Genomic DNA, 27,077 nt, shown 5'->3' on the forward strand with positions numbered 1-27,077 from the left:
CGATTACACAAGAAGATTATGAAATTACACATGATTCATTTGAGTGATACTAGAGTCTCAACTTACAGATCAGTGATTTCATATTTGAATTGCCATGACACCTCGATAGTGTGTGTGTGAGAGAAATGCCCCTCCTCTTATAGTTTAAACTATTGCTTGTATGTTTTTTATTTTAAAAAAAGACTCAACTTGTCGAGTAAGTTCTTAACGAAAAAAACTTTTCAAATAAGTTCTTAGCCAAATAGAGGGAAAAAAGAAACTTGTTGATAAAGTTGTTACGAAAAAGGGAAAAAACTTGAAAAGGAAGAACTTGAACCCACATCTTTGTACTTATTGGAATTCATGATCTATATTAGGTGAGTAGGTATACAAATTCATTACAATTATAAAATCTTATCTCAAACAGTTAGACTTGGAGAATATAGAAAGTGTTGATCTGGGAAAAAGGAGAATATGGAAAAGTAAATCAGTCATGTAAAAGCTATTTTGAGCTGATGCAAGCTAGAGCTAGTGGCATGGAGGTTTTTACTTTTACTTTTGTGTTTGCTAATCGGATGTTGCTTTGTTTGGTTCGGTTTACTTGTGCTTGTAGCTGTTTTTTCGTTCACTAGTTTTTTACCTACAGAAAAAAAGGGTAGTTTGGTCACACACAAATAGAAAGAATTGTATCCCAAAACCAGGGGTAGTTTCGTCAACAAGAAAAAAAAAAAAAAAAGGATCTGCCAGATGTGCAACAGGCTGAATTATTCCAATTAACGAAGAAAAAAAAACAAAGAATTCTGAAAAATACAGTTTGATTTGATTAACGATGAAAACAAAGAGGCCCACCACCACCACCTCATATTCAAAAAAAAAAATAAAAAAAAAATTCAAAACATTAATGAATGAATTTAAATCAAATACAGAGAGAGAGAGAGAAGAGAGGAGGAGAGAGAGGAAGAAGAAGAAGAAAAAGAAAGAGAAGCGACAAGAGAAAGAGACGAGAGAGTATAACGCTTCAGAAAAAAAAAAAAAAAAAAAAACTCCACACAGAAGAGCCTTTGATTCATTTCAAAAGCGCTCAATCTCTCTGTCTCTTCGTTTCAAAAAGTTCAAAACCCTAGCCTTTTTTGTGCACCAATTTGGATATCGTCCAAGGCGTCCGCGTTGGCTCCACAGCTACCATTGTAAATTTACCATTTCGCCCTCAGACTCGCCGGAAAATGGCGGAAAATCCAACGCCGCCGCCGCTTCCGCCGCCGTTTCTTCTGACGCTGTCGTATTCGGCTAGGGTTTCAGTTTCAGTGAGCTCTATGAGGAGCCCGACATAAACACAAAAACCAAAAAAGAAAAAAAGTATCTCAGGACCGTCCGATCAGTGCATTTGATTTCACCTGTTCGTTGTATATAATTAGAGGAGAGAAAGCGAGGGCCGTTGGATCATTGCGGCTGCTGTAGCTATGGCGAAGGGAGGTTACTTCTTGGAGAAGGTTCGCAGATGCGTACGGACTGTGTTCTTCATGGTGGCGATGGTGGCGTCGCTGCTGGTGTCGTCGCTGCCGTTGCTGGTGGCGATAGGGGACATGTTGGTGCCGTGCGTGTTGATTTCGAGCTTCACGTGCGTAACGTGCTACGGATTCAAAGAGCATTTGCATCGATACGCCTTCAAGAGCTCGCTCACCGATATTCCTCTTGTTTCCTTTATCAGATCTCTCATCATTACCTGTATGTACCTTTCTATCTTACTCCCTCTTTTTTTGAGCTCAATTTTTTTTGCCAATTTTGGGTTTTTTTTGGTAATGGAATTTTGATATTCGAGTGCTATTTTTTTCTCTCTCTCTTCAAATATCTGTTTGGAAAGGGAAACCGTTCTTGAGGCAATGATTTGCATTCGTCCAAATATTTTCTTCATTTTTCTATTGTTTCAAGCTTGATAGTTGATGAAAAGAGAGAAATTTGATAATTTTTGTTATTACTCTGAGCATGAAAACAGTGATAAATAGTTTTTTTAAAAGTAAGCTTATTCTATTATGGTTTTTGTTCCTTAATAATCAGAGATTACTTGAGCAAAATTTGTACAACAAGAGGCAAGCAAATGAAACTTCTAATGTTTTTTTGTTGATCTGATAACTTGGAGAACGTAAAAGAAAAATCAGCCAAAGAAAAAATTGATGACTTTTGCCCAATCAAGTGGAGGTTTTTGGTTTGGTGGTCTCAAATAATAAATTTCCGTAAGATTCATAATTTCATAAGTTTTCTCAGTAAATCATGTGCACAAGTTGGATTTTTCGGCTTCCGACAGTCCCTATGTACTCTGTGGACTTACATATGAATGAAATGAGCATGTAGTCAGTGCCATGCAATTTCAAAAGATTTGAACTTACACTTCCTATGTTTGTAAAAAGTTGCCGAATATCAGCTTCTGGTGGATGTGAGAAACAAACATGAAGCATCCAACTTAATTTAGCTTTAGTTAAGTATTTGACTTAGTTTAGTTGAGTTTTCAATTTTTCTGCGATGCATAAAATCCTTTTTGTTTTATTTATTTATTTATAAATTGTAGCCAAGTTTTCTCAGTAACCGTACAAAAGGGTTCTTAGGATTTTGTGTTTTATGTTGGTCTGAATGCTTGAAACCCAATCTTCTCTTTTAATGATGGCTATATGACCTTACTAATAGAACTTGATGAACAGAGTAGTAATATGAATGAACCTTCCTTTTTGTGATAGTTATTTCAAATGTTTTATTAAATTTGAGTATATTACAAACATGCTCATGTGTAGTTTCATGATTGCAGGTGTGTATTCCATGTGCGATGGCCCTGCTCTCTCACACGGTCCATACCTTGGAACTGTGACTTTCTGTTCCTTTATCTCAATTCTTCTTCTTTCAGTTAAAGCTTGTCTTTTCACTGTAAATTCTCAAATAGAGGCTGAAGCTTCGTCTTCCCTCTCAAGGCAGAAGCTCCATTTAAAGAAGTCATGGGGAATGCCTGTCTTGTTTCTCTCATCAGTAGTCTTTGCCCTTGGACATACTGTGGTTGCTTATAGAACAAGCTGCAGAGCAAGGAGAAAGCTCATGTTTCACCGAGTTGATCCAGAAGCTGTAAGTTTGCATAAGGTTTCTTTTTAACTCCCTTGATTTCGCATTCAGATTTTCTTATTTGTAATAGAAGGGTTATGTGTTCTGTGAATTGTGTTTCTATGTCACTGTTTTCAACTTTGCATTGATTGAAATGTGAAATTTAAATGGATAATGTAAATTTTTATAACCAATTGATTGTGCTCTAGCACTGTATGGAATCATTATGCTCTCTAACAGAGTTCTTCTACTGCTTATTGCATTTGCTTCTACAGTAATGATTACTTTAACTTTTAATTGTTTATAACGAACTGCTTTGTTTTTCAAAATAACAGGTCCTTTCATGCAAAAATGTCTTCTCTGGCTATCAGAAGGTCCCAAGATCTCCCACTCCTTCAGGAGGAAAAACCCCAAAAAGTGACAGTGAAATGAGGCGTAAGCCTTTTTCTACAGCTCGAGATGAGGGGGAACTCCCAGTCAGAGTAATTGCAGATATTGACAGCTTATTCATTATGTGCCGGGGGATTACTCTTCATTACAAGCTTAGCTTTCCTGGTTCACCACCTCGTTCCTTGTCATCCATTGCATTTTTGGAACCCAATCTCAGCTGCAGCTCCCCAAAAACGGTCATGGGGAGGCCAAAACTAGATAGGCATCCCTTAAGTTTGTTATCGAAAGGCCAAAACCATCTCCACAGGAGCTACAGCAATCAATTTCATGGCTCATCTCTCTATGTACCTTTATTGGATGGTTCTACAATATCTCCTGTTCTTTCTGAAGAGATTCCTGTCTTGAGCTTGTCCAATGCTGGTGAAGAGGATGAGGGTAGTAAATTAAGTTCTGGTACTCTAAATAAAGACATGGAAGGTAGTGGTCAGTTTGGTATTGTTTTAGTCCATGGGTTTGGGGGAGGGGTCTTTTCATGGAGGCATGTGATGGGGACCCTGGCTCGGCAAGTTGGTTGTGCGGTTGCTGCTTTTGATCGCCCTGGTTGGGGCCTAACCTCAAGGCTGCGACGGGAAGATTGGGAGGATAAAGAAATGCCTAACCCTTATACACTTGAATCTCAGGTAATTGGCTACCCCTTTTAGTTACTCTTCTATAACTTCCATATACTTTACCCCTTGTTTTGGGTGCCTGTCCAGAAGAGGTTCCCAACTCCCAAAATAAGGCTGTTCTGGGGTTAGATTCTAATTCTTTCCTCTTAAGAAATGGGAAGAGATAACACCTATTAAGGAAACAGAAAAGGGGTAGGGGAACATACAATACTTTGATACAGTGGCATGACTATCTAGTTTGCTTATATCTAGAGTAAACCGGTGGTGTTGCTGTAGAAATGCAGACTAATACTGTCTACTGATTGGTCTGGGTCAAGAGATCCATTTGAATATCATCTTGCAACACTAGGCAGACCAGCTGAGAGCTAGTGTACCACCCTCTGTATTTGAAGTGGCTCTTCCTTGCTCTAGATGTACTGTCATGCTTTCAAAGTACTGCTTATCTAATATATCCTCTTGGTTGATCCTACTGAAATTGCGTTTCCAACATGGGCACTTCATTGAACATGATCCTGCAATGCTGTCATGTCTACTTAATTGTTCATTTGGTCCCTTCCCCATATGTATTCTTCATGTTTTCCTTTTAGATTTTATAATGATCTGAATTTGTTGAACCTACTCTGTCAGGTTGACCTGCTTCTTTCTTTCTGCTCTGAGATGGGGTTTTCTTCAGTGGTGCTTGTTGGTCACGATGATGGAGGTCTTCTAGCTTTGATGGCTGCACAAAAAGTTCAAGCATCAGTGAATTCTTTCAACGTGAGTATCCCTTCTTAGTTTCCTTAGCATATATCTTTAAACTAATTGGACCCTGATATGCTTGTCAACTCTTCTTACATGTGAAATTGAGTTATTTGCACCCATATTAGTTAGTAGTGAAACAGTGGCAGTTTCATAAGATTATGCCCTTGGTATATGTAGTTACACAAAGACTTGCACACCAAGTGTACATGTAGCCAATGGTAGAGTTAAGTACTCATACTAAATCTTTATGTGAAAATATACTGGGGTCATCATGAAGATGCTACATTTCTCGATTTCGTGCTTGAAGATAGCATAGGAAGCGATAAAGATATTGTTATTACCCCTTATTGGAGCGGGGATGCTGCTTCTCCTTTGCATATGCTCACACCATGCAAACTACCTGTAGATGTTTGTCTTTTTCTTTTTTCCTCTGTTAATTTTAAGTTTCATAACATCTTTGTTATACTGTGTTTTTTGTTATGTAATTCAGGTTACAATTAAAGGCGTAGTACTGTTAAATGTCAGCTTGTCAAGAGAAGTGGTGCCTGCTTTTGCGAGGATACTCTTGAGAACTTCACTTGGGAAAAAGCACTTGGTTCGCCCTTTACTGCGAACAGAAATTACTCAAGTGGTGAATAGGCGCGCCTGGTATGATGCTACAAAGTTAACAATGGATGTTTTGAGCCTTTATAAGGTATGCCCTGGAAAATTATGTGGAAAATTAGTCAAGTTTACAGAAAATTTGAAAGGAACTTTGATGTCTAAGTTAAGACAATTTCCTGAACGCATGAATGGCAATTTTAAGGTCTAAGTTAAGACAAGGTCCTGACAATTTTAAGGTCTAAGTTAAGACAATTCCTAAATTTTAAGGTCTAAGTTAAGATTAAATAACCTTTGGGCACTATGAATTTCTGAATGTCACAATGGAAAGTTCTGTTGATGTTTCCTCCTCCCATTTCTGCAGCTCAAAACTCATTCTTGATTTTTGTGTAATTTAGTGGAAACATCTTTTCACATAAACTTTGACTTTTCCTTAAGCATATTAAGTTTGGGAGAGAGATTAGGTTGTATGCAGCACAGCTTTGGATACATGTTGCATATATTTCATTAATTTGTGATTATGAACTCAAATAATCATTTGCTTGATCTGTTTTTTTCTTTTTCTTTTGGTTGCATCAGGCCCCTCTATGTGTAGAAGGATGGGACGAAGCACTGCATGAGATAGGTAGACTGTCATATGAAACATTTCTTTCACCGAAAAGTGCAGAATCATTGCTGAAGGCAGTTGAAGACATGCCAGTGTTGGTCATAGCAGGCGCTGAGGATGCTCTTGTCTCTCTAAAATCTTCTCAAGCTATGGCTTCCAAACTTGTAAATTCTGTAAGTTCTGGCTTTTTACTATCAAGTTGTGGACATAATCATGTGTTTCACCATTAGTATTTAGACTTCTAACATGAATTACGATCACATTTGAATTTGATCTAATCGGGTAATTGGTGTATGCAGAGACTGGTTGCAATATCCGGATGTGGCCATCTTCCTCATGAAGAGTGTCCCAAGGCATTACTTGCAGCAATATCACCCTTCTTAAGCAGACTCTTAAGCAAACAAGACATGCATAGCCAATAGTGTACCTTCTTTTTAACTTCTAATTAGGGTTTTCATCTATTGTAGGGTTTTCGTTTTTCTTACCTTTTTTTTATTCTCTGTTTTCTTGTTAAGCAATTTAGTCCAAAAGAAGAGAGTAAGGTTATCTCTTCTTCTTGGTATTTTTGATGTGTTAGTTTGGAGCCTTACCCATACCCACATTCTTTAGGGTTTTAGAGCTCATCACTTGTAATCTTCATATCCTTTTATTCCAATTTTTTTTTTCTCCTTTCGAAATGCTTTTATTTATTTTATTTTATTAATCTATTGTTGTTTGACCAGTACTTGTCATTTTTCACTCAAGGGGGTTGAAGATAGCATCATATATTTGTACATTTATCCAAATAGTTGAATCCCTGGATTTAAGCATATGGTTTTGTTCCACAAGTCATCTGAATTGTCAAGTCTCTGTGCCCAACACGCACAAAAACCACCGAGAAGGGCTGTAAAATCAAATTTGTGACCTTTTTTTTGGGTATTTGCTCTGGTGTGAGACAGCTGCGTTCACTTGGGCACCTAAAAATAGAGGATGATGCCAATCGCCATCCAACTGCTGCATCTAAAAATAGACTGCGGTGAGCACCACTGAACGGTTACTGGTCGGCTGGATGATCCTCGCTACTTGCCAAACACCATCCAACTGCTGACCCTAAAAATAGACGGCAGTGATGAGCACCACTGAACAATTGCTGGTCATCTGGATACAGGCAGTGCCTGCCTGCCAATCACCAGCAAACTGCTGCACCTAAAAATAGTTGGGAGTGAACACCATTGAGCTGCTGCTCCGCCGGATAACAGCCGGTGCTTGCCTATCAGCTTCAAACTGATGTACCTGAAAATAGACGGCGGTGAGCACCACCACTGAATGGTTGCTGGTCTGCTGGATATAGACAGTGCTTGCCAATTATTGGTGGCGCTCAAGTAAGCGCATTTCTTGTGTGAGAAGGTACTTCCTAGTTACAAAGATTACTTTACAGAGATTGAAAAACATGTATTTTAAACATTCGGGGTTATGCTTGAAATTGGTGGATAAATGTGACTAGTTGACACGGTCTGTTTATTAAACGGGTTAATGAATGGTTTAACCTCGAGTTTTTATGATGCAACTTAATCCGTATGAATTTCATGTGGATTTCGAGTCATCTATGTAAAATGGAATCTCAACCTATGTAAATAATGTTGCTACTTTCAACTGTTTTTTTCAAACATGGGAGGCAATGTAATTACGTAGCTATAAAATTGATTGGCTATCAATAAGCCAAAAAGGGAAAGTTTGCTTGGTGGTTCCCTAATGCAAGCCTACCAGCAATTACTCAACTCTGCAATGACTTGTCTTAAAACTTAAAGATGTTTCTCTTTTTGACTGAGTATGTTTGGAGAGATGTTATGCTATTTTCCTATTCTTTGTAAGCAGCCCAAGGCCAAAATGTGGGATGGTCGCCCTCGGGACCCACCCAGCCCAAGGCCAACCCTCTTATTTTCCTATTATACACTTTCTTTTAATATTTTGAAATAATACATGCATTATTGAAAAATCTAGGATTGAAAATGGTGGTTGTAAATCACGTTATAGGCAATAAATATCTTTCAAAACAAGGTGTTGTCTGGTTAAAGCCCTTGGGTTGAGTGTGTGGGGTGAGCCCAACTCAAGCTTGCGCAAGGTGAACTTGAGGAAATGCTATAATGAAGGGATGAGAAATCATTTTGACAACTATTTGGATGGAATCCTAAAAAACTAAGTCTCATTTGGTTTGCGGAAAGTATTTGATGGGAAATCATTTTTTCATGTCTTTTTCTAAGGGATGAGAAATGAAATATTCCTTTTTTTTACCAAAAAAAAAGAAAAAGAAATATTCATTTCCCATATTAGGTAATGATATAGGAAACTAACCAAGAAATACCACTTTATTTCTTTTCCCATATCTATATATATAAAGCAAAAGGAAGAGAATGGTAAAACATTCAAAATACTCGAAAATGCCCTTGGTTAATGCAAATATTAAAAATTGAAATTATTAATTAAATGAGGATAATATGGTAAATTCACACTTTCGTATTAAAAGAAATTAAAAGAAAAAGAAAAATCAGATAATGGATCCTATTTTTATGGAACACAACTACCTATTATCTTTTTTAATTCTAAAATAAATTTAAATTTTTTTTAAAAAAAGCCTCTAGCAGGCGTGGAAGCGCGTGTGAAGAGGCCAGTATAATATTATATGTTATGAAAAATAAATTAATGTCTACGAAAAGTTAGTTAAGCGGGCTAGATTGATAATTATGCCAATTTTCTTAAAGTTGTTCAATTACTTTAATTTAAACCTGAAAAATAAAAACATTTTAGTTGAAATGTTTTGAAAACGAAGTGGATTTGGAAAGCAATCGAATGTCAGTGATCAATTTCAATTCAAGTAAATCGAGAAAGATGAAGCTAAGGAAAGTAAATATTGGGACAAATCATGCAAACATCCAAGTCTGGAAAAGTTAATCAAATCAAGAGGAGATCAAACCACAATTTGGGAAACCCCAAATTTGATCTTTGATTGAGAATCCGAAAGATTGGGAATTTGTAAAAGACCCCAAGTAAAATAAAATAAATAAATAAAAACCATTTTTGGCCCATATTGCTGCCATAGTTGAAGAAGAGACCAAGAAAATACATAAAAAGCCAGAGTTAAAGTAGCTCGGTTTTCCTCTTCGCCCTAAGAGATATTGAAAAAAAAAGAGAGAGCCTTAATTAACAAAGCAAGAGTCTCTGTTTTTCACCATTTTGTGCCTCAACAGTTTACTTACTCCCTCCCCAATTGCCAGCTTAGAAGACGACTTATCTTTCACTCCAGATATATTGGTCGAAGGATGACCATTGTCTCCCCCTGTGAAGTCTTTGAGTTGGGTTTCTTCAAGCCAGGCAATACTTCAGGCAGGTACTTGGGCATATGGTACAAAAATGTCCAAAACAGAATAGTTGTTTGGGTGGCAGGGGCTAGGCGATCTAGGCGGGCGGTCTAGGCAGGCTAGGCTGGGGCTAGGCTCGCTAGGCGGTCGCTAGGCGGGCTCTAGGCGGGCGGGCTAGACGAGCGTTGCGCCTAGAAAAAAAAAACGCCATTTTTGAATCTCCAAGGTCAGGGATGGTGCTATGAGCGAGAGACAGAGAGATGAGGATTGAAGAAGAAGTCTGAGCGAGAGAGAGGGGCCGGAAGATGGCTCTTGATACGATCCTCTTAATACGGTTCATACAAGGTCTGGTTCATGTTTCAAGACTAGACTAGTGGGGAAGATGATTCATAAAACTTAGCTTGGTTCATGTTCAGTGAAGGCAAGGCGGCATGTCCAAAACTGAACTGAACTGAACCTCTTGCAACATGTTGCATTTAATTTCTGTTTTGGTTCAGTTTAAGAGGCTGAACCTAGAAATAAGGTGATAAGCCATTTTACATGTCTGGTTCACCGTTCCACGCGGTTAGGTGACCAATTAGCCTTGGCACCAAAATGTTCCTCTTCTGGTTGATCTCGTGTTTATGTTGAAAGCGGCGTCGTTTGGTTAGGGCTTAAGAATCCCCTAATTAAAAGAGGAATTCCTTGTGATAAAAAGAAAAAGGGCAACATTGCTCATCGATTTAAGTATGAAATTGTGAGGTTATTTGATTAGAGTGCTGTTATTTCCACCCTCTTGTCTTATTTTCCCACTCACCTTATTTTTAAAATTTTAAAGGCAAATTTACCCTATTGTAAAATGACTTTTAAGGACTTAACTCTAAGTTAACACTGTTAAGTCAAGAAAATAAAAACGGAAAATTAGCATCATTCTTTGATTATTATAATCACCAAAAAAGATTTTTTTTTTTTATAAAAAAATTAATTTATTTTAGAATTAAAAAATATAATGGATAGTTGTGTTCTATAAAAATAAGATCCATTATCTGATTTTTCTTTTAATTTTATTTTATTTTAATATGAAAAAATGTGAATTTACCATATTATCCTCATTTAATTAATAATTTTAATTCTTAATGTTTGCAGTATTAGAGAAAGCAATTAAACTTGCATGTATTCTTAATTGAGGGCCAGTTTGGCATTGTTGTGCTGTGAAAATAATCGCTGTCAGATTTGCTGTGAGAGAAATCAGCTGTGAGAGAACGTAATTTGGCGTTTGGTAAACTTTTTGTTAAAAGTGTTGTTGGTACGGATTCCCGTATAATCAAAAAATGATTGCCGCATAATCATTAAACTCAGGGCCTCTTCGAAACTGATTCCTACATAATCAGAAAATGAAAGTATCTTATTAGCTGCTTTCCCAAATAGCTTTCTCTCACAGCAATTTTTAACAATAATTGATTTTCTTGTAATTTACCAAACGGGTTGGGCTTCCCAAAATTTTAAAAAAATTACTTATCACCCCAAATAAGCAATACCAAACGGGCTCTGAGAATACAAAATAGTTATTCACACGTGTAAGCAAATAATAAAGGGCAACTTTGTTGCGAAAGTGTTATTCACTAATTACCCACTGTTTCATATTTGAGTATATTATTACCCCCTCTAATAATCGTATGTGTGTATTCTAATTCAATTATCAAAGTTGGCCTCTTATCACACTCGTCCTAATATGGATTTCTCCATTTTTAGGTAGAGTGTTCTAATCGTCGTGTTATGCAGTTTATCATAATTCGTGTATATATTTAAAGAGTATAGCCGCGTGGTTATACTGCATAAACAAAATATCTTCAAATTATAGCTGTGCCATTAATATATATCTCTCTTTTTTAATCACTTTGATTAGTAGTTATGTTTTACTTAGAGAGTATTAAAGGAAAAAAGAAAAAAGAAAGATTGAATTACTATTTATTAAGTAATATAATTCATGAAGTTAATTAAAAAAATTAATACTAATTATTCACTAAATAAATAATAATTAAAATATAATTACTAACTTAACTAATTAAATGAGGCAAATATATTATTTAATTACTGACAATAAAATTTAAAAAAATTAATTAACCTAAATATCCTAAGTTTATATATATATATTTTTAAAGGACCTCTCTCGACGAAATTTCGTCGGGGCAAGTCAATAGCACTTTTGTTGCGAAAAACCTAATCCGACAAAGTTTTGCCGGCATATGTCTTTGCCGACGAAATTTCGTCGGGAGAGTAATTTTTTTAAAATTTTTAATTTTTGAAATATAAATTAGTTTCTTTACTTCTTTTTTTTTGGCTAACCTCTTTAATTTAATATATGTAATTAAGTAACATGTTATCCTTTTTGAATTACTTTAATTAGTAATTATGTTTTAATTATTATTTCTTTTGTGAATATTTAAATATGTTATCTATTTCATAAATTACTCAATAAATAGTAATTAATTATTTTAAATTATTTTGTGGAATTTTCAAACCACGGCAGTTATAAACCTAACTTCATTCGAATTTAAATTGAAAGGATATTTAAAAAACAAAAAAAAACAAAAATACTTATTTTCATTTGGGTGCCTTAATTAAATTTCTCCAAAGCCCAAGAGCTCCAAGGACCAAGTCTTTAATTAATATAATTATTATTAAGGGAGTTTCACTAAAACACCCAAAATAGGGGCTGAAATTATAAAAAAACTCAACACCCAAAACACTTTATAAACACACCCAAAACCCATCATTACACACACTCAAAACCCATTTATAAACACACCCAAAAAATATACAATTGTTGATTTTGGGTGTGTTTCTATGTTTAAATAGTGTGTGGGTTTTTTTATAAATACATGTCTAGGATTGGGTTTATTTATAATAATCTAGCGCCAAATCCAAAGCCGAGCCTCTAGGCAAGCCCATTAACCCAACTCCCCAATGTTAACCACACTTACCAAACCATCATAGTGCTTTGTTTATAAAAGACCTCTGCATGAGTGGATTTTCGATGTGGGGTGTTCACAAAGGGCACCTCAAAAGCTAAGCCCACAGAGAAATCCATATTTATATTTTTACTGTTGCTTTATATATTTAAAGAGTATAGCAGCGCGGTTATACTCCATATTTATATTTTTTGCTATTGTATTTTGCTAGTTGCCTATATCAACAATTTTAATTTTTTATCGCCCTTATTTTTCTAGGTCCCTGTCTCAACAATTTACACGCTATAAAAGATTTTTTTTTATAAAAAAAACTGTTGAGACAGGCATCTAGAAAAATAAGGGCAATAAAAAATTAAAATTGTTGATATGGGCATCTAGCAAAATACAATTGCAAAAAAATTAAAACTAAGCTTTGTAAGTCATGTGTAGCGAGCGAGATTAAAAAAAAGCCTCTTGCACACGCGGAAGTGTGTGCAGAGAGGCTAATATGATTTATGTAGGAATGTAAAATAAAATTTATTTAATTATACCAATGTTAGAAGAAATATGAACTAAATAATAATAATAATAATAATAATAATATATTTAATGCTATATTGTAATTCTAAATTTTTAATCAGGACAAAATGCTAATGAAAAAGATGCATTTAATGTTAGCCTTAGTTTCTCTTATTTTCCCATGTGCCATGCAACTATATCCCATGTATGACCTTAGTTCCTCCTATTGTCCCATGTATGACCTTAGTTCCTCCTTCAGTAAACCTCACATTGGCTTATTTAATAAAGTTTAGAACTGAAATTTTGAGGGGAAAAAAAAAATTAAGGAAAAAATTGACAATCAGGAGATTGTGAAGTGGAAAAATGACATTTATTTGGCCAATGAAAAATGACAATTTACCCATACTATTACAAGAAATTATGTCCCAAATATGTAACATAATTTGAATTAAAAACTAACTGCCTATTTGGTTTATGGTTTAGGAGATTGGGAATGTGTATGAAATTGCATTCCCATGTTTGGTAAATGCACAATTAGGAATGAAATACCTAACTCATAGGTAGGTACTTCCCATTAAGGGTATTGATGGAAAATTGAAGAACTTTTTAATACTGCACAAGCAGACATGGGAATGAGAGAAAATAACATTTCCTGGACTCATTACTCATAGTTTCCAAACATGGAAATGATCGTCCACCATTCTTATCTCGTAGTATTAGATATGATAATTTCATTTTCAGGAAGTTCAATATGCTAAACAAATAGGTTGTAAGGGTGCTCACCCGCTTCATCATTCTCACATCAAACATTAATTGATAAGCAAATTATTAAGGGATTAATTTGTGTCTTGAATGCACCTCCAATGTATGCAAGAAAAATAAGCTAATTCGGAAATTTGTTTAATAAGGTGTATTAACAGACTTTAGAAACACACTCAAAGTCTATTTACAACAAACTAAACAAGACTCAAACTTCCTATAAATTATAAAGACTTAAATGTTAAAATGGTCGCTGTGTTTTATCTCATAGGCCAATTTAGTCCATGTGTTTTCAATTTGGCCAATTTGATCCTTGTGTTTGTATATATTAGTCAATGTGGTATATTCCCTTAAAAATATAAAATATAAAATATTTAAAATTAATTAAAAAAATTGTAATTGATTATAAAATTTTAAATTCAATCTGAAAATGGAATATATTTTTTTAAAATTTCACCTTCCCCAATTTCACACACACACCTCAACCACCTCCCAAACCTAGCCACCCTCATCACCACCACTCTAACCCCAAACCCATAGCCACCCTCACCACCATTCCAATCCCACCTAAACCACAACTCTCTCTCTCTCTCTCTCTCTCTCTCTCTCTCTCTCTCTCTCTCTCTAACAAATCATGAAGATCTTCATAGCCAGTCACCGTAACCTTGATGGCTCTACCGCCAATTGATCATCCTCGCTGCAGCAAAAGTCGATGACAATCAGGCCAATGGATCTGAGAGGAGAGAAAGATGAAGGGTAGAGTATAAGAAAATCTAAAACATAAGAGAGAAGAAAAATTGCAGCAAGAAAAGAGTAGGCATCAATTCGACTAAGAACCTTTATTTTTTCCTACAAGAATCGAGACCATTGGAGGTTGAGGTTGTGTGGGTTTTAATCATTTTAGCATTATTATTATTTGAGTTTAAATCTTTGTAATTAATTATAGATTTTTAAATTAATTTTAAGTGTCCTTTTTTTAGGTTTTAACATAATTTTGACGGAAAGGATCAAATTTGTTAACAAATACAAACATAGAGACTAAATTTGCCAAATTAATAACACAGGAACTAAATTGGCCGATAAGGTAAAACACATGGACCATTTCGACATTTAAGCCAATTATAAAAGTGAAATTACATTTCTTAAAACAAGCCCAAATCAAAAAGTCACAAAGAAACCCAACAAAACTTAAAACACGAGCCCACATTTTTTAAAAAAGAAACCAAACAAAAGACAAGAAATAATTGGAAAAGCCGAACCGTCCCGCAAACCAATGCATCGCCATGCCCAACCTTCCATCTCCATGATCTCTGACCTCCATAACCGCCAAGCTTCAAATATTTTTTTTCCAACAGTGGTTGTAAGGTGAATTAAGAGTGGCTGTAAGGTGCATTAACCGTGGCTATAATGTGCACTAACAGTGGAGGTGTAAGGGCTTTTTTCTTCCGACAGCAAATGGGATGGGCTGATGAAGTTGTCCCCTTTGTCTGAGTTCGAAAATTAAGCCCCAAAATGCTTCGAAAGGGCAGCAAAGCCTTAGGAAGTATTTTGGTTATCTTCACCAACAAAAACAACAGCAACTTACAGATAATTTCTTCATGTTTACAGATAAACTTTCGGGCTTGGCATGAGAGGCATGTGGCATGGGAGCAAAATTATCATGGGCTTAGCACTTTAGAGAGAGAGAGAGAGTTAGGGGTTCCTACGAAGGACATATGTTCTAACGGAAGGGAAGAGAGGTTCTAAGGAGGCTTGGTGAAGAGTTTTGGGTGATTTTCGTAGCTTCCGGCAGCTTGGCGGAGACTCTGCCAAAGTTTCTGTGAATCTGTCAGAATAGGGGAAGCAAAGGAAGATGGGGGAAGAATATGTTTGGGCCCAAATTTAGCACGCCGAAAACAAAAGCCCACACCATCTCCTAGGCCGCTTGTATCAGATGACCTTAAGCCCATCAGCACGACCCAGCCTATTAAATGAGTGGACATGCCAAAAACACGGCCCAAAATATTAAAAGGCTTGGGAACAATAGGAATCAGAAAAAACTTGGGCCTCGAAGAAATCCAAAGTTAGGCTCAAAAGCAAACTAGACTCAAGCTGGCCTTCAAAACGGAACAGTCCCACGTGATCCCTGACTTGGAGGAGTCAATAATTTCGGCTGAAAACTGAGAATAGAACAGGAGCAGGTATAAAAGAAGAAAAAATCTAAAGTAGCTTGCTGCCAGAAGATTAGAACCCGCTTAGTTTATCTAAAAGATATTCTGATATTTTGGAGGAATACCATTTTCGAGGATAAGCAGACTCTGTTTTTATAAAAAGAGAGATAAGCGGGAAACATGAAACTGTCCAAAAGCTGAGAGCCAGCCATCTCCAAAACTCCAGACCTTTTGCAGAAGCAGGTGGAATGGAAGAACAGGCAGGGCACTCCATCAAAAATACAGAAGTGGTCACCTCAGGAACTAATCGTTGAGTGCTTACTCGCCAGAAAATGGATAGAACCCCTGTTTATTTCATTTTAAAAAATTAAAAGATCTTTTGATTACTTGCCGCCCATTCTCGGAGGAACACTTCCTATATATACAAGAGAGGGTGAATAGAGCAAAGACACAATCAATCAACCAACCAACCAAAACTCAGTCAAAAGACAAACACTCAAAATGATCACTTGATCACAAAAATCCTAAACAAGTTCCAACAGACTTCGAACCTGAAATATTCAAAAGCTTGCCAACAAGCTTGCAGAATCATCCTGTCTTCTCCCAGCAAAGATAAAGTTTAAATCGCTACCTCTGGTTCGAATCCCAGTTCGCTAGTCAGCAATAATGAGGTTTCTCTCGTTACAGATTTGGTTCAGTAAAAGCCAAACTAAGCAGAGTTTCGAGTTTCCTCAAATATGAAAAATTCAACAAATTTGTGAAGAGCCCTGACTAAGCAGCACAGGTATTACAGCCCATTTCCAGCTCGAGTCCAGCCACTTCTGCCCCTTTCAGAACTGGAGAAGTCCCAGTTCTGCCCATCCAAAAGCCTTCCAGGGTTCGAAATAGATTAAAGCTCTGCCAAACTCAAGCTTTGGTATCGATTTGCAGCTGAAGCCTAGCAGTTGAAGTTGTTAAAAGTCCAGTCCAGCACAGGCGTACCCAGTCCAGCCCAGAACAGAGGCAACTATCCAGACAGAAATGGAAGCACAGCCCTCTTCTTCTCCTTGTATAGTCAGTTTTTCCCTTTTTGAGTCTTGTAAAAGGGAGTTCTGCCTGAAATTGGTTCAATCTGTCATCTTTCATTCTGGCCAGAACTGCCGGTTTTTATACTGAGATAAATTGTAAAAGTCCTTACCAGTCTAAGGCATAGAAAAGAACTTACTTGGGAGATATTCCTCACCCAAATTCACAATCGTTTGGTAAAAGTTAATAACTTGGGGCGCAAGTTATTTTACCATAAGTCTGTTAGGGTTGAAAAATTGCTAACAGTGGCACGCTCAACACATAAAGAAAGTTAATTCACTGACCAAAACATGGTCTTTGAATTAATGGGGAACTTTGCCCTGTTATCTCAGGAAGTAAATTAAAACGGGTGAACAGAATAGAATGAAAATTGCTGGGTTTGCATGTGAGAGAGGAAGCTTGCTCTCTGAAGGTTGTGGGTTGTGTTGTGTTGGGTAGAAGAGGCCCTATTTATAGTTGCTGGGGTTTGTTCTTCTTCAAGAAACCCTAATGGTTTCTTCCCAATCTAGCTAAGCTTTCCTCCTCCTTTCTTCTCCTCTTTCTTGACTTACTTCATGGTGGCAAAGTCAGCTCTGCCTAATCCCACAAAATCAGGGATTTTGGGTGCTCCAGGCTTCTTCCAGCGGCTGCCTCAGAGGGGAACTTCCCTTTCTCACCCATCTCATTTCTCCTCTTTCTTCCTCTTTCCATGGCCAAATCTGATGAAGGAAAGAAAGTGGGTGCGCCTGCTGGTTTAAGGGATGACATCCTTCCTTGCGTGCTAATATCCATTGGTTCCTTGAAGGATTTTTGCTTGGAACTTGCTCCCAAGCCTCCCAGCAGCCCTTCACGTGTGGACTTCTCCAAGCTCCTTCGTGATTTTCTCTCCCAGCTGAGTGCCAAGACTTGTGCTGCCTTTTTATTCTAATTACATAGGCTTTTTAAGTCCACCACATGATTCATCCAATAGATGAGATAATCTGATCAAGTGTTGGGCCTTTTTAATATAGAAAACCAAGCTATTTAATGAGTGGGCTAAATTCACCAAATATTTGGGCTTTTATGGGATATCTAAAGTAATGGATCATTTTGGTTGGGCTACTCTAGTTGAGGTAATGGGCTATTTCCTCTCTTGTGCTTACCCACATTTGGGCCTAAGAAATGAGCCTGAGTCTCGAGGCCCCCAAGTGACCCGAGACTTCCATTTCTTGACTCATCAATGGGCCCCATGACAATTTGTTACCATCCATACCACAACCCTACTCAAGCAAGCCCCGGGCATCCGAGTGGCTTGGGCCCACTTAAGCTTGTAGTCCGATTGGGTGTGAAATAATAATTTCCCGCTTGACATGACATATCGCTTGGCATGGCATGTCGTTTGACATGCTTTTAATTATGACGCTTGATAGGATAATTGACATGGATTTGCATAGCTAAATGCATCTTTATAATTTTAATATCAATTTCTAGCATGACAGATTTTTATTTGGCATGGCATGCAGGATGTGGCTTGTGCATGGCAGACTTTCGTGTACTCCAAATTGGGTATTTTTCCAATAATATATCATTTTGGGCTATGAATTTATTCGGGCCCAACCATGGATTTTTTGGGCCTCAACAGGAGGTAAGGTGAATAAGCCACAATAGTTTTTTCAAGTAAGAGGGTTTACATAGCTTTATATTTAAATTATATAAAAAAGAGGGTTTACATATTGGAAAAACTAAAATACTCTTCAAAATGAATGGAAAATTGGATGATGTTAAAGTTAGGTGACAAATAATGAATTTTGAAAACTTAAGGTGACATTTTACTTAAATTTTTCTTTAAGGTGACAAATTGAAATTGATGTATAAGTTGATGTAATATTTCTACAAAAATCCCTTTACTTTATGCACATGATGTTTTAGTTTACTTTATGCACATTATGTTCCATGTTCGATTCACCTCCCTAAATATCATTTGTATAAAATAAAAATAAAAATCAGTTGCTTGCCTTCAAAATGGCTTCTATAACAGTACAATCTGTACGTGAAGCCTAAGACCTACATGCAACCCACAAATCATCGCATCCTAGGCGCGTGCAGTACTTCACATTCCCAACGCTCTTTACAAAAGGAAAAGGACAAGCGAGTTAGCTCAACGCGAAAAAAACCGCGTGAGACGTGGACGACCTCTGTCTCCGTCGTTTCCCTTCGCGCCCTCACTTCAGCGATTCTCGCAGTACATGCCTCGTTCAAGAAATGGAGGAAACTGACTGCGGGGTGGATGCGCAGAGCGCACCCGGCGCACGTTAGCATTTCCTGCGGCATATTAAGTTGTTTTCGTACTGTTCTTTTCTTTTCCTCACCACGTTAGCATTTCCTGCAACATATTTTGTTTCTCCTCCTCCTCCTCTTCTCTCTCTCTCTCTCTGGAAACTTCTTTCTTTCTTTACTCAAAACCAACACACTGAAACCCTTGACTGCAAGCAAAATCGAAAACGGCGTTTCTCTCGTTTCTTTGATCATCAACATTTGAGGTATGTATCTCATTGTAAACTTGTGCTCCAAGTTTTCATCAAGAGCTTGCTCAACTTTTGTTTGTGGCCGGGTCATGAGGGTTTCAACTTTTTCTTTTCTTTTTTGCTTTCACATAGTACCCAGATGGGTTTGTCTTTTCGTCTTCTCTTCTTTTGTATGCATTTCTTCTTCTTCTTTTTTCTTCAATTTTTTCTTTTTTCATGGATGCTCTGTTTCACATTGTGCTTTGTTTACCCTAGAATCCGTCGTGGTGCTCGTGTATTTTCGCCTAAGTTGAAAATTTTTCTGAGACTTGAAGTATGAATTAGTAGTGATTTGTTTTGAGAACAACATGGAGGTTTTGCTTTTCAACTTTTCAGATTCTACCGCTTATTAAAATAAAGGGGTTATCTTGTGGCCTCAAACGTGTTGCTCTGTATCGTGCTAGGCGTCTCACATTTAAGTTTTTGTCATTTTTGGTGTTCGATTAGCACCCAATCAATGTCTCTCTTTTTGTACGGAAATGAGTCATGGGTTTTTTTTTTGGCAATTTTAGTGGTGGGATTTTACTCAGCGTTCTGCTTTTTCCTAGCAAATCTCTTCAACTATGACAGGAGGATCTGAAATTTGTAAACCTCTAAACTTGTATTAGTGATCTTGGAGCTGCCTTTTGATTCTTGGGTCAAAACTTTGTAAAAGGGTTTGTTGCAACAACAGCTTACAATATTTTTATTCTGACTACAATTTTGTAACATGTAGTCAGAAACCAAAATATTTGATTTTGCCTGCTGAGCAATGATCCATTTTGGTTTCTGACTACAGCTTACAGTATTTTTTTAGGTTTGTTTTGCTTCTCTGGTTTGAAATTCTAATATGCTCATAGATGATAAAGTAATTTACTGTTTTTTTAATATTAGGTTCTCAAAGATTATTGGATGGGCTAAGAAACAATGGTGGGGTTGGAAGAGACAAATATGGAAGATGATTATTTTAACTGGGGTAAGAAAGGTGGAGTTGGGGAAGAGGAACGTGTCCAGTTCTACGAGTCATTCACTTTGGAAGGCATGGAATACTCGCTTTATGATTGTGTGCATCTTTACAGAAGTGGTTGTCGTGAGACCGATATCGGTAAGCTTGTGGAAATATATGACACAGAGGACCATGAAAAGAAGATAAAGGTCGTGTGGTTTTTTCGTCCTTTGGATATACATAACTTTTTGGGTGATTGGAAACCATGCCGGAACGAGATACTTTTAGCTTCTGGTGTGGGTCAAGGCCTCTCCAATGTCAATCCTCTGGTAAGTTAGGTTTAATTAGAGATAAATTTAATCATGTCAAGTTTATATTCTCACCCCTCATTGAAGTAGTGTCTATTGCATGGTTTATTCAGTGTTAATTAAAAAGAAAGAGGAGTAGAAGAATAATATGTTTTAGTGATATTCCTTTTAGTGTCATTCATTGTGACTTTAATTTGAAATAGTATGTGTTTTTGCTTGAGGATTTTAACCTGGATTTGATGTTTCTTGGTTAATAGAATTTGTGGTTCTTATAGGAAAAAAGACTTTAGTTTGGTATGAGGTTAGCTATAGAAAAGAGGACTGATCATTTAGTATGACAGCATAGTCATTGGATAAGGTGGTGTTCATGCATTGCTGGTGTGGAGTAATCTAACATATCTATTTCTAGTAACGGACGTTGTTAGTTAACGTGCGTGTTATAAACTAGTAGACATGGAAGCTTAAATTATCCTTCCATGCATGATGTATACATAGGACAGTGCAAATGAAATAAATGTTTATATGGTTAAATCATTTTCCTTTTCATTTTCATGACAGTAATAAGCCTACTTCCTGTAGATCAACGTATTAGTGTTTTCCTATTTCAATTGAAAGTTTTATAGAATGCCAAACTTTCTCTGTAAGTCTTTTCCTGCATGCATAATGGTTAACAAGGGTGTCCTCATGTTTATGTTAAAATCCTTTCACATGACAAGTTTTCAAATACAAATTTCAGGAAGCAATAGTTCAAAAATGCAATGTTGTCTGCACATTAAAGGATGTGAGGAATCCTCAGCCATCTGAAGAAGAGTTGAGAATGGCTAGTTACATTTTCTCTCGTAATTTTGATGTAGGAAAGCGCCAAATATTGGAGAACTTTCCGGATGAAATAAGTGGAATTAAAGGTCAGTCATCTGCATCTGGAAGTTGGCAGTGGAGTGCTTTCTGGTATAGCCGCTTTTAACAGATATAGGATGTTAAATTGCAATTAGACACGTTTACCCTGTTCTCTAAGAATTGATAAATTGCCACTCGATTTTGTGAGTATTTTCTATCATTTATTGATCTGTAGCAGTTTTTCCCTATTGTTCTGGGACTTAAACAAGCCACTGTCGAGAGTTGCCATAGTTTAGGTTTAAAGTAGAACACTTTTATGCATGCTCATTTAGTTACTCATCATGGCTTCATGTAGAATTAAGAAAATTTGAGCAGCTAGATAAGGCAAACTTAAGAAACTTCATCATGGCTTCTCTGCTAAAATTTTAAAAAATTCGTCAGGGCTTCAGGATGCTACTGTCACCTTCAAACCCATGTTGTCATAAGGCAACGTGCAGTAAAACTGAGTAACTTGTTGACAGATTAGGTAGTAGTTGAGAGAGATGAAAAGACACTTGTAGAAGGCGTGCTAGCGTGTATTTACTTCTTTCTTGTATAAACAAAGATAATGGCCTCGAGAATTAATTTCTAACCAAATAATATTGAGATTCATCCTCCAAACAAATCAAAACATTTATTACTCTCTTGATATGATATCAATTAAAGCAAACTGATGCGAGAGATCCTGATGAAAATTGGCTACATGTCATGCAAGGTCTATGGAACTATGTAGTGAAGGCTGAAGAGATTCAACAACGACCTGAAGTGTATTTAATAACTGTTTAAATATCTGATTGAATTTCTTTAAAACAAAACTGAGGATATATTTATTTAAAGTTCTGAGAGCACTATTAACAACAGTGTAATGTTTACCATGTACCAATGTCTCCTAATGACAACTACTATAACTTTTCTTATATTTTCTTTTTTCTTAGTGGAAATTAATATCTACCATGGTCTTCAAATATTTTGATTGCAATGCAGTGGAGTGCTTTTTTAACAAGAGAAACAATCAACAGATCTTCAGGCTTCCCAAGTTCCAGACAAATTTGAGAGACCCAGCTGGACCATCAAATGCGCCTTCCAAGTTAGAATTGGACGAAGCCTCTCCAGTTAAAAATAGTATGTCTAGCAGCTGAATAGGCCCTGTAGTGAGAGGTTATTAATGCCAACTCTGCTTGTGCAATTTGACTGATTAGATGTAAATATGATTTTTTTGTCATGTGCAAAATCGAAAGAGTCAATGGTTGGTACTGGGGAGCAAGGATGTGCTTCAAATGAGATGTTAAGACTTAAACCTGCTCTTGATGGAAATGGAACTCAGTCTGCTAGAATATCACACAGTCAAGATAAAGAAAGACACAAAGTTAGATTTGTTGATCAACCACATATAAGTGCGTCAGATTGTGTAGCTTTCACTAAGGGGGATGCTTCTAGAAAGAAGCCAGATGGTGTAGCTTTCACCAAGGGGGATGCTTCTAGAAAGAAGCCGGATGGTGTAGCTTTCACTAAGGGGGATGCTTCTAGAAATAAGCCAGCTATTGTAAGTTTAAGTATTGTCAACTGCATTTTCCTCCTTTCCTACTTTTCTATCTTGGAAATGTTCATTATATTTTTAACATATTGAGTTTGATCTATGTTCTTTATTTTACTATAATTTAATTTTTGGGTTCCTATTTTGTCTATTCATTAGAAGATAAACAGGTAACTGAGTATGACTCCAAACACACATTTACACAAGCTGTTCACAAGTTCTGTTTTGGTTAATATTCTGACTTTAATTGTTTTTTTTTTTAAAATGCAGGATAAAAGAAGTTGGTTCAAGCAACCAGTGAGTTTCTGTTCCCCAATATCTTTCGTAGACTTTCCCAATTGTTGTTTGATTGTTCATACAAATTAATGGTTGAAATTGGCAAGATAAAGTAAAAGTTGAAATTATAAAACAATAAAGAGAATCCATGTATCAATTGGCTGAGTTGCAGGTAACACCAAATTAGAATAGTTCCTGAGGAAGGTAAATTTTAATTTTTTTTTTATCTTATCAAATCATCCCTATCAGTCTCAACATCCTCATTAACTTATGTTCAAAGAAAATGTTTTTATACTCTTAACTTTGAACTCTTAATAAGGTTCCATGTCTAAATTTTCTTTAGACCCTCAGTTTTTAAAGCGCCAATATGCTCAAGCTTTGCCTTTGTATACTAGTATACATTGTTCTAAATTTCTGGAATCAATTTTTGTGTATTTATGTTCTGTGAATAGGCAAATAAAGTAAAGGTACAAATACATTTGTCTTTCAACTTATGGGTAAAAGCAAAGTATTATCTTTTATACGCATAGAATTAAAATTAACTGTGGAATGGAGGATGAGGAGTTCTGGACAGTAGTCCTCCCAACACCAAAGCTTTAATACCTGGCTGCCTCCCTCTCTCCCTTCCACTCTGGTTCTCCACATGTACCCTTCTTCTATATGAAGGTTTATTAATAAGTAATCAACATAAAAGGCAAAAGAAAAGTCAGGTTTATTAGGCATATGGAAGTCTTAACCATCCATTTCCAATTTTGCAGTCTTGGGAGGAAAAACTGCAGAGAGCTCAAGATGCAGGCCATTTGGTTTTACTAGACAATCTGGATCCATCCTATTCATCATCAGAAGTAGAGGTAGTATTTCCTGCTGCATATAAAATAAAAGTTTATAGGATATTTAAAGAAATTCATTGAAATGCTGATGCAAATGAAAACCAGTTTATCATTTTAAATTCTCACATAAAAGGATCTATACTCCATCACCACCAAATTAGGGGCCTCTTTGAAGATGCTTTTGTAGGAAGCACATCTCCTCATAAGTGCTTTTGCTGGAAGCACATAACTTTTTTTTTATATTAAGATACCAACTGCTTCTTGGAAATGAACTTTGAAAAGCTTCTTGGAGCACCTGTTGGGTGCTTCTCTAGAGAGCACTACAAAGTGCTTTATAACCTACAAACATCTTAAGTGTTCATGCCAAATGCTGCTAAAGCGCCTTTAGAAATTCCAAAAGCATCGCCAAACATGCCCTAGATGGGAATCAACTACCCTGAGTGAAGTAAGAAAAAGAAGTTATAGGGCCAAAGTAGTCTGGCCTAGTGTTAGACATTCTGTTTAATCTACATCGTTTTTTCTTCCCAGGCTCTAGTTTGGAAAGCATTTCGCGAAAAGGTTGAGGCAAAAATGATACAATACAGTACTTTTTCTACTCCGCAATATGGTACAACAGCTTTTTGGGGATCTGTACTTATTTTTCAAATGATTGCATTGCATGTTTTATTTGGTGGTAGATCATTAATGCCATTGAATTTGAAGCTGAAACTTATTTGTGGACTAATTACATTTATCTTATCATGGCCTTATAGGCAAGGCTTTTGTTATATTCAAGTCAAGGAATACTGCTGACCGTGTAATATCTGAATTAAACAGCAGATGCCTGGTTCCGGGAAATTGGAGGTAGTTATTACTTTTCGTTATACAGTCATGGAGCATGCTTATTTCTCTTTTCTTTTCTTTTTGGTTGGAGTGTTCCGAATTACACATGTAATTATGTTGTGAACTTGAGTTATTTAATTTCTAGGTGAAAAAAGACAAATTTTAAATTAGCATGGGTGATGAGAATCACATAATAGCATTGTAAAAAGTATCAAATGCAAGTTAGTTACTGCTATGGATAAAAGCGATTTCAAACAATTAAATGTAAAAGGTATTTGATAGTCGTTTTTCTTTCTATGACTCAGGGATTTTGTTTCTTAAAGCATTTAAATTGGTACAAGTTATGAAATGATTTAATTCCACTCAAGATGATCTTATAGTATACATGGCTTTGCATTTTCAGACCTGTCATAGGTATCAGAAGAAGTCTAAAAGGGCCTGACAAAACAGCCAGATTTGTTGGACATCTGAGCATTGCCAAAATCAGGCTTCAAAGTCAACGTGAAGCGATGGTAATCTTTCTGAGTGTTTTTGGGCTTTTGGATTACATTGTGATCATTTCAATGTTTGTTGGGCGCATGTAGAGTGCACCCAACAACAACAATGCGGCTCTCCAATAACCCTATTTAGGGGATCCCTTCATAGAAGCTAACTGTATTTGATCATATAGATTTTTTCTTTGAGTGTTTCTTCTTGTTACGTTTGTAGAGAAAGGCAGTATCAACATCACACTGTTCCCAACCTAATTCAATTGAGTACGATATGGCTCTGGAATGGTGTTTACAACAGGAAAAGTCAGATGCATGCTGGAAGACCTTATATGAGGTGCTTCAGATTTTCCTAATCATTGTTCACGAATTGAGGACTTCACACATTATATATGTGCATTTCTCACAAATATTAGGGAATAGTTCTTTATAGTTTATTTTTCTAATATTTTCGTTTTCCTCCCCTTGGGAGCCCCTTTCTCTGCAGAAACAAATGGAGGAGATTGGAGAAGTTAGGGGAGCTATAAGAAATTTGTAATTCGCTAGGCGTTGCATTTCATTGATACATTTGGTAAGCTTTCACATCCTTGGCAGAAATTATTGTTGTGTTGGCTGTTTATTAATAAAACTAAATTTATTGGTCATATTTTTGCAGGAGAAAATAGTTCTTTTTTGTGTGGATTACAGTAGATTCAGACAAGGGGTGCCCCAAAATTGGACAGCTTAGAGGGCCCTGCCCACATAGAGGATTGTTGTAATTTCCTGACAACGTACACTAGAGGTTTGTGTAAATCTGTCAGTCATCTGATCATACCTAATTTTTGTAACCTTTTAAGGATATGTTAGTATCAAATTCATGTGATATGGTTCACTTGTGCAACAACTTTGTTCACTACAAGATGAGAGCGTTCTGATGCCTATTCATGGCTAATCTGCTAATTTTGCATTGTCATGTTACAGGATTTTCACTTTTGCGTTTTTCTTTTCTTGGTCTTATCTGTCTTCCCCATATTGCTACAGGGTAGACAGTTGCAAACCTTCGCTATAGGGCACATAGATTTTCACTCAAAGTTGCTTCATGGGTTTAATTGTACAGGGCACCACCTAATTTACCAACTTTAGTGATACCAACTTACGTGGCAGATGACATGGCAACTTGTGTCAACTACCACATCATCTTTTTTTGATTACACATATTTTGACCTAATTATTTAGTATACAATTAAAAGTAAAAACTTAAACCAGTTATAGAAAAAAGTAAAAAACCAGATTCTCAGATCTGTCATGGCCTCCATTCCCCCCATGGTCTAAAATATCGGTGATATCGGAAATATCGGTAGTCCAAAAATACGGAAATTTCGATGGAAATATCGGGATATTATCGATATCGATAAAAATTGAATAAAAACCACGGAAATTGTAAGAAAAACTTGGAAATTTTTATTGAAATTTTGGAGGATGCTTATTTAGTCAATTATATATTAGTTTATCACAAAAAATTGGAAGGAAATGCATTGCATGATGGATTTAACTAATTTAAGTTGATTATATAGCGAGCTGACAAACACCGTGAGTGTAGAAAATATGTAGTAATTAATGAAAAAAGATTAAACGCACCACAATCATTTATATATAATGATTTACTACAATATTTTACATTTTATACATTGCA

General features: G+C 36.3%; 2 protein-coding genes across 3 annotated transcripts; both read left to right on the plus strand.

The window, feature by feature from the left end:
* Positions 1–888: 888 nt before the first annotated feature.
* Positions 889–6,787, plus strand: LOC110748804 (uncharacterized). Of its 2 annotated transcripts, none has more exons than XM_021948761.2 (7): positions 889–1,704; positions 2,777–3,099; positions 3,396–4,130; positions 4,746–4,874; positions 5,350–5,553; positions 6,039–6,239; positions 6,366–6,787. In XM_021948761.2, the coding sequence occupies exons 1-7, from the start codon at positions 1,440–1,442 to the stop codon at positions 6,486–6,488; spliced, it is 1,980 nt and encodes a 659-aa protein (XP_021804453.1). In that variant the 5' UTR covers positions 889–1,439; the 3' UTR covers positions 6,489–6,787. The 2 variants fall into 2 exon arrangements, with proteins under 2 accessions (XP_021804453.1, XP_021804454.1); XM_021948762.2 differs by having other exon boundaries at positions 891–1,704; positions 2,777–3,084.
* Positions 6,788–18,904: 12,117 nt separating this feature from the next.
* On the plus strand, positions 18,905–26,305 carry LOC110748797 (nucleic acid binding protein). The gene is made up of 13 exons (XM_088250058.1): positions 18,905–19,322; positions 20,220–20,600; positions 21,316–21,484; positions 22,440–22,577; positions 22,694–22,998; positions 23,260–23,286; positions 24,024–24,116; positions 24,624–24,702; positions 24,848–24,938; positions 25,321–25,429; positions 25,626–25,742; positions 25,893–25,976; positions 26,061–26,305. The coding sequence occupies exons 2-12, from the start codon at positions 20,253–20,255 to the stop codon at positions 25,941–25,943; spliced, it is 1,527 nt and encodes a 508-aa protein (XP_088106184.1). The 5' UTR covers positions 18,905–19,322; positions 20,220–20,252; the 3' UTR covers positions 25,944–25,976; positions 26,061–26,305.
* The last annotated feature ends 772 nt before the right edge of the window (positions 26,306–27,077 follow it).

The sequence above is a fragment of the Prunus avium genome, chromosome 3 (genome assembly GCF_965620075.1).
Source record: "Prunus avium chromosome 3, drPruAviu1.hap1.1, whole genome shotgun sequence".
Lineage (NCBI taxonomy): Eukaryota > Viridiplantae > Streptophyta > Magnoliopsida > Rosales > Rosaceae > Prunus > Prunus avium.